Source organism: Neopelma chrysocephalum, unplaced genomic scaffold (assembly GCF_003984885.1).
Source record: "Neopelma chrysocephalum unplaced genomic scaffold, ASM398488v2 Primary Assembly neopelma1_24, whole genome shotgun sequence".
NCBI classification, from domain to species: domain Eukaryota; kingdom Metazoa; phylum Chordata; class Aves; order Passeriformes; family Pipridae; genus Neopelma; species Neopelma chrysocephalum.
In genome coordinates this window covers 40,318,535-40,330,051 of record NW_020897693.1, presented here as the reverse complement: position 1 = coordinate 40,330,051, position 11,517 = coordinate 40,318,535, and the positions used below count along the sequence as shown (strand labels likewise).

Here is an 11,517-nt window from a genome sequence, read left to right as displayed (position 1 = left end):
ATTCATAGCAGGCAACAGGGAAACTCACTACTTGTGAAAGCAAGTTTCTGTTGCCGACTGAGATTTTAGTGTTAAACAATATGGCACTAAAATTTACACAGCTTTGAAATAAGATCTCCCTTTCCTTTAATTCCTCATTGCTACTTTAAAAAGTAATGCAAGAAATGCGATGTCTGTATTTTTACTGTAATTTATTTTTCACACAGGATGGGCATTTGTCACTCCTACGCTAAATTCTGCTCTTTCTTGGCACATTTAAGTTTATATCTCCACATGTTTTATGAATTTAATAACGATGCTACATTATGCACAGAGCTTTTCAGGATTTCTCTGTCCAATGCCTTTAGAAAAAACCATTGTAGTAGTACCATGGGACTGGAGTTGGAAATTTCCGTCTCTGATCTTAAAAGTCTTATTATTTATCCCCAAATATTCTCTAAGAATATTGGTCTCCTTGGTAAAGCTACCTCATTCAATGTATAGTGTGTCTGCTATAAGACGAACTCAATGGCAAAATCAGAGGTCTTTTAGGGACAGGGTGACATCATTATACAAGATGGCACAGGGACAGAATATGCCAGTCCTTCATCTCTGGAACAGCAATTCATATCTGAATAGCGATGATCAGTGCAGTTATTCCCACATTATCTTCAGTGGACATGAAATGCAACCACAAAACCAGTGCAAAGATCCTTTCAGCTGGCAGGCTTGTGTCATGAGGAAGGCAGTGCTTGAGAGAGCAGAAGGTCAGGACTCAATGAAAGCAGAGTTAGTGTACAACAGTGATCTCAGACAGCCTTGCCAAATCTCTTTGATCAAGACTATTTATTAGTCCCTTGCTTTTGCAACCATAGATGCTTTCAGATCTGTTGAAAATAGCTGATAAGATTCCTCTGTGGTGATGAATAAGCAAGGCTTGGTACCACAAAGAATGAAACAGAGCAATGTAACTGTCTCATGTCTTGAGAGCAATTGAAACCATCTGAAGACCATCTGAAGCAATGGGTCAAGTCCTAAACTATTTCTGCTAGTTGGCAGCATGAGGAATACATCAGTAACAATGAGATCTTAGGGTTACAGGCAGTGAACAGAGGCATTGCTGGATGAATTTGAGAAGAAAGCTTCAGAGTAGTACTTTTCTCTTTTTATATTAAAGTATTTTTATTCAGTGAGGTTGAAACAAAGAACGTCTTGGGATAAAAAAAAAAAGTGTAACAATGTAATGGATCTTGGGTATTATAATACCATCTAAATTAACTCTGTGGCAATTTTTGCTAGTACATAACTCCACAAAAAACCAAATAAGACTGCTTTTCTCACCAAAGTTAGGGTTTGGAAGCTGGTTCAGATTTTACATGGATGCAAATATGAAGGGATACTGCTAGGGCTATTCCACTGCTGCACAGCTGAGTTGATAGATATCAGAATTTGGACTAATGACTTCAGCTTTAAGCTTTCCTTGTAACTAAGGACAGTAGGATTTGACTTTAAATCAGGATTTTACCTCTAATAAAGTCAAAAGAGACTGCAATTATTTTCACTGGTTAAGTACATTTGTTGAATATCTGAGGTTAGTTTATTACATGAAAGAATTCCAAGCTTTTGTTTTCAAATTCAAATATTGCTTTAAATGTGTATCGAAATGTTATTCTACAGTATTAGAAACCTAAATAAAAGAACTTTTGGCCCGAATGAAGAAATAGGATATGTTATTAATTCCCAATACAAATTAAACTGAAGAGGCTATTTGCATTGTTCTGTATGAGAGAAAATGAGAACTGCATATTGGTGTTTTAAATTCCCTAAAATTGTAGTATTCTGAAAGTCTTTCTGGCTGTGAGGCAACATTTAGTCCTGATGCAGGTACTATTCCTTTCCAGTCCTTTGTGGCCAACTCTGCTTATTTACGCTCATATACTATTTAGCCTTAAGGCATTGCATGGATAAAGGAGAATCAAGAATTCAGCCTAGTCTGCCTTAAATTCTTTCCAGACTTTATGTTAATTTGATCCCTTATTTCTCCAGTTACCTATTAAAAAGGATGATCTCACTGTCATTAAAGATCACCTCTTTTCCTGTTTTCATGTTCTTCTCACTGTAATTATTCTTCTCACTGAAATTTCTTTTCTAGTCATAATGAACACTTAGAACATTTCATTGAGAAAAATGAGGAGTTAAACACTTTCTACCTCCCTAATCAAGACCCTGTCATTATCATCACCAAAAGCCAGAGAAACAGGGGAAGAATTACAGAATTACATGAAAGAGAAAAAGGACACTGCCAAAGTGATTTTGTGATCACAGTCATTTATAACAATACCTGGATGCTGGCATGACAATCTAATTGCATACTAAAGCTTGTTGTGTAAACTCAGTTACTAGTTGCACTACACAATGCTGATACTCAATTGCTGCAGTCACAATTGAGCCAAATATGAACAAAAATTTGAAAAGTCTCTGATTGCTACTGTCAAATAATTCATACCACTCATAAATACATCAGTTTTTAATTTAATTTGATATTTTTGAAACAGAAAGCCACAGTGATTCAATTCTAGAAGAAAAAGTAGCTTTGGAAAAAAATCATGTTTTGCACATGAAAAGAAAAAAACAAAAGTAGGATAAATTTTTATTCTATCACTTTTGACAGTATCCTCTTAAAGAAAAGACTAAATTAAATTCTAAGGGCAAAATTCTCTCCTCATTCACATCACAATAACTCCAAAATATACCTACCAACTTTCATACTATTTTTCATTAAATTAGATCTGCAATACCATAGGGAAAGGCTTATTCCTCTTTTGGTCTCAGATGAACTACTTTCAGGAAACAGGTATGATGAGAGTAAGACAGAAAGCTCAAAAAAAAAATCTTTGAATTAAGGATGTGTTCAGTAGACACACTTGGTTTCTTCCCATCCCACATATTTCTTATCCTGAAATCTGTGTTTCACATAAATGGAAAAGAACAGGACATGGAAATTTGATCTGGAGGCTAAATTAAATTCCTTCTGCAGTGACCTGCTTGAGAATCAGAGGGATGGGAAATAAGGAAGGCTGGGACTGGTGCAATTCAAAAACATTAAGTGACAGCCCCAAAAAAGTGTCAGAGGTCTTCCATCAGGAGGTATGCCCTTCATATCCATCCCAGCCTCTGGTGGCACTCTCTCCCTAGCTATTTCCACTTGATTCACAGTTTCAATACTTGTTGAAATGGTTCACACTGTTTCACTGTTATTACTGTTATAATTTTACCTATCCACACTTGTCTCTGCCAGTCTGTTATTCATAATTGCCAGGGCTCCAACCCCACCAGAGAATCCATTTTGCTTTGAATTACAGCTCATTTGCCTTGGATACCCATTAGCAGTTTCTGACAGCTGTTTCTGCATGATGGCCAATGAGACTTTATTTGAGGCCAGGAAGTCTTTCATGGAGATCATCTCTCCTGATAGACGGCGTCCGTCTGTGTCACTCTCATTGACAACATCAGTCTCGATGGAGATGTTTCTCTGGCTGCGCACATTTCCAGGCATTACCACGTTCCTCCTTGAACGAAATAATCTTCTTTGGCATCTGTGGCAGCACTTGCAGGACAACTTCTTTAATATCCAGTTTATGGATTGTTTGATCACAATAGAGATCACATTGAATAAGGAATAGATGCAGCACACCCCCATGAGTATGAAGACAAAATTGCCAAAGCGGTAAAGGCCTTGGCTTTCATACTTGATGTTCTGGCTACTGACCAGGTCACCAAAACCTATGGTGCTGAAGGCCACGAAGCAGAAGTAAAGTGAGTCAAAGTAACTCCACCCTTCAATTGGTGTATACATTGCAGAGGCACAGCAGGAAATGATGAGTGATGCTACACATAAAATCAACATGACATAGTACACAGAGGGCTTCCAGCCCGCCAGGCTGTCCACCTCAGACGTCCCCGAGCCCCGCCGGCCACTGTGAGGGAGAACACCTTTCCTTCTCAGCTGTCTTTCGTGGCAGGACTTCATGACATAAGCTATGACTGTGATCAAGCGTTCCAGGAACAGGTTAAAGAACAAAATGGTCCCTGCACATCCTATAAGGCCGTAAAATATCAGAAAAATTTTGCCTCCAACGGTGGCTGGGGTGGTCATACCAAACCCTGGAAGACAAAGCAGAACAGTTGAAAAAAAATAAACCTATAGTTACCACGTCAGGAGTTTCATCCCATGCAAGATCGACAAACTGGCAGCAAATCCCTGTAGTACAGCTCAGCCCTGCTAAAAAGCAAGGACACTCTCCCCAGATGTAACCCACTTGTGCTTGACCTTGTCCCAGCCGTAAGGGGAAGGAATGCATGCCACTATTTCCTCCAGAATCAGAATGAAACAAAAAGCAGAAGAAAACATGGGAAAGAAAAGAGAGTTTAGTGGAGAGTTTTGATCAGGTTGCTGGGTTCACTCTTTCTCTCCTTGTGCCTCGGATCGCTTCCAGGCTTTGGAGTTATCACATCTGCTTTCTTCTCTCAGGTGCTGTTCTGCACCAGGGGTCTGTCCTGGGGGTGGCTCTTGACTTCCAGGGGTCTATCTCTACCAAGTCTTTGTAACACAAGGTGAAATTTTTCTGAGGCTCACCTGGCTCCTGCGGTAAGTGCAGGTGGTGCACCACCCAGCGCTCAGTACCCACTGTAGCCTGGCTGTGTATGCCTAAGCTGGGGGCACACACCAGCCCCCAACAGGATCAGCAAACCCTCATGAAGGTCCCCAGTAGGCGTTAAAGATGCCCTGCACATGACCCTGGTGTCTGTCACCCATTATCAATCCCTTTTTAAATCAGCATTGCTGAATTTTGCCTATTTCTCTGTGTCCCACTCCACAGCTCAAGCCTGTATGTGAGTCTTATCAGAAATCTCCTCTGGTCTGATTCCCTGTAATGGGATTTCTCAGGCCAGAGGTGCTTCAGTCTTCTCTCAAATCCTTCCCATCCTAGAGCCTGAGAATAGTAATTTTGTTTCAGTTAAAGCTGTTGATAAGACAACCTTGTTTTGATAAGATACTACTAAAGAATGAAAAGCATGTTCAGAACACCATTGAGCAAATTGATGTAACACTCATGATAAATCTTTGTTGCTGTTTTATTAGGATTAATAAGAGATTACATAACTGAACAACTAAGCCAAAACAATCTTGCTGAGAAGACAGAAAAATCATACAGGACATTAGACATTATTTGTTTCTTTCTCTTTGTAACTATGAGATGCTAATTATGAAATAAAGATATAGGGCTCTTGGAAATAAAGGAAATTGTATTTAATGTGATACACTTGTGCTTGGAAGACAAGACAAATGCAGTGTGAAAAGACCATGTTTCCATCACTGCTGAACTATTTTCCTCTTCCCTTCACTGGAGACCTGCTACCAACACAGATTCCTTTCTAACAAGGGTCCTCACACTGTTAAGTGACAGCCCTCAGCTTCACCCCTCCAGCACAATCCCTGCTAATAAGAGCTCCAAACATGGGCTCCCAAGGGTCACTGCACTTTTGCCTGATCCACAATCAAACTGCAGCATCAAGTAGTCCTAAAGGAGGTTCCAGCCTCCTCATTAAATTTCTGTGCTAGAGAGAGCTGGACTGCAGCTCTGTGTGGGTGGCACATAACAAGAGACAAACCACAAAGGCAAAATGTTCTTCGTGACAAGATGATCTTTTTACTGTTGTTCCCCTTGGCACAAAAATATTTCCTCTTGCTTTCCACCTTCCCATTCTGCTCCATGATCTGATGCCTCTATAATCCTAGCTTTGATGCTTATTTTCTGTGCAGGCTGGCTTATATGCAAGTCATGACCTCCACCCTGTGGACAGAGGCGTAAACACCAATGGACAAGAGGAATCACTCTGCAGCCTGGTGGGATCTGCCCAAAGCAGTGGGGGGAAGGGCAGTGAGGGGCTGCCACATCCCTGGCCCACCCTTTTCCTTGAAGAAGAGAAGCAGATCAAGGCTGGGCAGAGATGGAAGGGTGGGGACCCTCTGGCACAGGCTTTTGGGCTGCCTCCCACAGATTCCTCTCGGGATCCTGCCACTGGCATCATGGCCAGAGCCTGAGCTCCTCAGGTTTGTTTGTTTAGTTAACTGGATTTTGTTGCTGAGTTCAGTTCTGTGTGGCTAAAAAAATCACTAGCAAAGGCTTTACAAAGGAACTCAACAGGCACTGGGAAATCACGGTGAACCATGAATACCAAAAGATGCAGGACATTGATTCAGAGAGGCAGTGAGTCTCAGTGTGACTGTCCCTTGTCATCTCCTCCTCTTCAGAGGAGCAGTCTTTTTTACCTTCTGGATTAAATGTAAAGCTTTTGTTCATTTTTCTGTTTACAGACCTCAATATGATAGCAATGAATACTAACATTTCCAAAGAAATGCTATAATAGAAAACCTGAAAGCAGTATAAAGATATTAGTTTAACAAATTTTCCTTTAAAGATAATGAGTTGTAAACTTTTAGTCCCAGAAATTGTTTCATTTCCTGAAATGCCTTGTATTTCGATGTATTGGACCACATTATGCCTGGTTAACTTTGACCATCACCATATTACAATTGGGATTAATTTGTGATGCCATATTGTAGATCAGTATTTGTTTGACAGTAAATGCATTTTTCCCCAAATGGACTTCTGAGGTGTCTGAAACACGTATAAATCCAAGTAAATCTAGTGAATTGCTTCAGCCAAGAAATGCAAGAGGGAAAAATTGTAAAAAGTTGACAGAGTTGAAATTAAATTAAATCTATTATTTTGGAATTTTTATGATAAAACTTTTCATTTCAAAATATCAAAACCACAAACTCCTTACTTTTCTTATGAAATGCCTTTTTTTTCTTTCATTGTAGAAAAGAAGAATGGAGTGTGGGGTGCCACTGCAGCATTTAAAAACTGAAATATTGTGGAATTTAATTTTTTTTCCAAAACGTAATGTAAATAAATGTCTGACAGGTTTCTGCATAGCAGCTGAGGCTCTCTCTGACATGCCACTTGGGATGTTGAGTACTTGACAAGCTCAACCAGGGACGAACAGGCCTTCCATGTTTCATTACAGTCAGGTTTATAGTTGACCATCCTAAGGAAATGTTGTTATGTATTTATCTCTTTTCTTATATTTTTTATGACTGTTAAAATGTGCAGTTGTCAGCAAAGAACCCGAGACTTTGCTGTTAATCTGCTTTCATTTTGAAAACTGACTATTGATACCTAGACTTTTCTGCTATTCTTTTTAAAGAATTCTTTATCAATAGTAGAACTCCGCCTTTCATCCCATTAGTTTTATTTCTTTATTTCTTTAGAGGCTTTGATGAAGACATTTGTGTAAAAGCTTTTTGAAAGTCCAGATACACTGTAATTTTTGAGAGATGTGACTTCCCTCTGCAAAAGCTACATCACATTTTTAAATGTCCTGACTTATCATATTCTTGTTTACGCTTTCCTAATGTGCCTCTACCGAAGACAGACTTACTGACCCAGGGTTTCCAGGAACATCTTTGCAACCTGTTCTACAAATGGTTGCTACCTTTTCTTTTCTGTGCATCAGACCTGATTTTAGACTATAAAACACACTCTGTTATGCAGCATTTTCATGTTGGAGTTCTTTTGAAAGTCCTTCACAAAAAACTTTGGTCCTGGCAGTTTGAAAGAGACTACTCAAGTACAAGGAATAGAAGAGAAACCAACAGTCAAACGTATCAAAGGTAAATGACTTAGTGAACAATGACAGTACCATAGAGCAAAACAGTGAAAGAGAAAGAAGTTACATTGCAGACTGGGAGGCAAATACAGAATGACATTATGAAATTGTATAAAAGAGGAAATAAAAGCAGTGGCTGACACTTGGAGACTATTTGAAAATACAAAATTGCTTCTTGTGATGAAGAAATAAAAACAGGAAGCAACTTCAGGAAAAAAATGTTGATGATTTTTTGGTATGAGAGAAGGCTGATCAAATTTAATGAATTTTATTTTACAAGTTGGGTGACATTTCTTGAAAGAGTTATTTCAATAACAATTGAGATTATAGTTAATCAAGTGGGAATCAGATCATTCTGAGTTGGAAAAATTGAGTGTTTTTAAGGTACTAAAAAGCATTTCAATCAATTTGTTAGACATGTCTGCAGACATGGCATTGTAATACCACCATTGATAGAAATGCATGACAAATCCTAACTTTACCAGCCCAGCAATGAAGGCAGCCTTCTTAGTAAAAATTTCAGGTTCCTATTTTGAAATCAGTATGATACTGATTTGCCTGTGTCCCATGATTCATTGACCACTATAAACGGTTTTATCTTTCCTAATATTCAGCTGAACTGAGCAAGTACATTCCTTGTAGCTTCAATTTTCTTTCAAGTTGGAAGGAATTTATACTCCAAGTAGAGTCAGTAAAAGTTTTCTAAACACACCTCCTATGCAAAATAAATTTTCAGATTTTATTTTGGCAGCAAAATTTCTATTATGAAGTCTGTTAGTGCAAACCATTATAAAATCCACCTGTGTGTTCAGTTTATATTGTGTGGACATTCCAAAAGGATACACTCATACAAAAGAAAAATTAAAAAGTGAAATCACATCCATAGTATAATATAATCATTCTTTGTGATTTCCTGAAGTAAGTATTGGGTATAAATGGAGAAAAGCAAGCAGCTGTAATTCTTATCAATAGTGAGTTCGATAAGAAGGACTGAGGTCCAACAGGAAATTCTCTTAAAGCAGAATCCTCCAACAGAGAACAAACAGTGAAAAATGTTAAGCAGATCAATCTAACAGTAAAATGATTATATTGAAACCTAACAAGAGGAAACAGGCAACAACTTTTTATAATTAATCAATTCTACAAAAAAAAAAATCTGGTTTCTCTATTTTCTTTCCTCAATACCTTGATCTACCAGCCCCTGAAAATCTAGAAAAGGTGAATTAAAACACCTCCCTCCTCCAACAGCCATCCCTCTGCTATGAGGCTGTGCGGTGTTCCCATCCAGCCCTTCTCACTCTGCCCAGGTCCCCCAGACCCATCACATCCCATTCCCCAGACACAGCCAGGGTGCACAGCTCAGGGGACTCATACCACCCTCATCCTGGCATGTCACACACACAACACTCAGCCTCAGAGAATCCAGCTGCCGATTTCAGGCCAATCTTAGGTCATTTCATCTTTTCTGTTCTGTAAACTGTTTCAGTGCTACCAACCACTGGCATTTTTCCTGGATCATTACCCACACTTATTTCTCTCTGCCTAGTGATACATGGTTGGACATTTTGTGTTTTAATTTTGTATGTCCTGACATTCACAGGTTGCATTAACTAAAACTTGAGTTTTCATTTCCCGGTGCACTTGGTGCCAGGAAAGGGTATGAGAAACAGTTCATCAAACCTAATCCCTCATGAAGGGAGCTTGGAGCACCTCATATTGTGTGTGTAGGAAGACTAGGACAGACATATAGATTTCACAGTTAATTTTAGATCACGAGATTGGGTCTTTCTATTGTTCTGCAAAATATCTCTCTTTTCTGAGAGTTTTCATTTCCTTTTTGAATGTGTGCAGTTTGCTACTCTTGCCCTTCCCACAAAGAGGAAGTGGGTAGAAAGAGGGGGCAATGCTATAGCAACAATAATGAATCATTGTGAAGTCAGAAATATAAATATAATCAGAAAACAGCATTCCAGTTTAGCCTACAATCAGAACCCTTTGTGATATTGTATCTGTATTCCTAATGTATTTTATGTTTATTTGTTTATCAGCTCTACTTTGGAAGTGATTCACTGGGGAAATTATGAATTTCACCAGTGGAACAGAAACACAAGAAAATGATTGAGGATCATGACAGTTGGGAACAAAATTAAACAGGATCAAGACTTTCAACTGCAGTGAAAAAATCATCAAGAAAATAGTAATCAGGAAAGAGAAATATAGGAAGTCTTAGATACCTGCAAAGATACTGACCATCCTTCCCTCAGACACATTCTGTGGTGAACTATTTACATAAGGATGTTTTGTGCTTCTAAATGAGGGACAGAAGAAACAACTCTAACAGAAGCTATATTTCAAAGACTTGAGAAAATGTCCTGTACTGTGCACAGTTCTGACAGTGTGCAGACACTAACAATTTGGCAAAATTCACTTCTGCCATGATAACCTACTCTGATGCGCTCTGATCAGAATAAGTAGTCCTAGCAAAACTAGTTCTACTGGAGTAATTCTCACCTGTAGGGACTCTTGAAAGAACAGCTAAAGTACTCCCAAATATTGTCACATCACTGCCCTTATGATATTGCTGTATCAGCAAGCTTGTAACAGTGTCCGGTTCCAGAAAGGAATGAGGACATTAAGTTCTTCTTTCCAGGAAGAGAAGAAAAATATTCATTTCTGTGAGACTTCCACTGTAAAAGGACACAACCATGGAAGCAGGTACAGTGCTGTGACAAACAACAGCAGCTAAAAGCTAACAGTTTGTTGCTGACAGCAACAAAGCTGCACTTGGGTCCAATTTCTGATATGAAAAAAAATCTCTAGTGTCATTTATTTTGCTAAATCCATGCAGAAACACACACACACTTATTTTGCTAAATTGATGCAGAAACACACACACACACACACATGCACACAGACACCTCTGTGATTTCCCATCAGTGGAAGATCAGCATCTGAACTGCATGGCTGGCTGGTGAGACACATCCATACATGTTGTCATAATCATTAATTTCAACATCTTGATCCTCTCTCTGATAAGGAGGGGAGGATGAGCTAGCCATGAACCTTTCCTTTAATGCAACAATTATTTGACAAAACAATATTTTACTGGGGACAGTCTGGTGTGTGGTAGCATTTATTTAATCGCTAATGCTATTTTCTTGTGCAGATGGCTACGTGGGGAAGAAAGGCTCAGCCTGCCCAGGGAGGCAGGGATACATGGCTATAACAGCACTCCTATGTGCTGTATGCTCTTCTGTTCCCAGATCTACCTGCCCGAGTGAGCTCTGCACCTCCTGCCTGGGCACTCCAGAGCTGTAAAAGCTGGAAATGTCTCCAGGGCTATTACAGCTGAGTCATATCTGCAAACAGACTGCTATGATGAGTGCTCAGCTGCTTGGTGACCTGGGACCTCCGCTGAGTGCTGTGGCTTCCATCTCTGCCAGTCTGCACCTGCAATGTCATGCACAGGCAGGATGAAAGATGTAACCTTCTGCAGAGCTCCTAGCAGGGCTCAGTCCATTCCTAAAGAACAATACTGATGCTGAAACTAAAGGTATAAGGTATAGATGAAACAATAAATACAGTTACCCAAATACAAGCTACACTTTCTCATATGTATTGAGATCTTTTTCACTCTCTAACTTGTTTGAAGACTTGTCACAGCTGACAGACAGCACTCTTGCCAGTTTCAATGAGGCTGCAGGACTGGAGAGAGATAATCCTTCCAAGGACTGTATGAATCGTGTGCTCAGTCTGTGCCAGTACGAAGGTAGAGGACTTGTGTAAGAGACTGTGCATAAC

At 39.4% G+C, this 11,517-nt stretch overlaps 1 protein-coding gene across 1 annotated transcript in view; it reads right to left on the bottom strand.

Annotated features, from left to right (window-relative positions):
* Positions 1-2,616: 2,616 nt before the first annotated feature.
* Positions 2,617-11,517, bottom strand: part of KCNK13 (potassium two pore domain channel subfamily K member 13) — a 50,541-nt gene continuing 41,640 nt past the window's right edge. Inside the window, exon 2 of the mRNA XM_027673373.1 lies at positions 2,617-4,143. Coding sequence (XP_027529174.1) covers positions 3,251-4,143 — 893 coding nt within the window. The 3' untranslated portion in view covers positions 2,617-3,250. The remainder of the gene's footprint in view (positions 4,144-11,517) is intronic.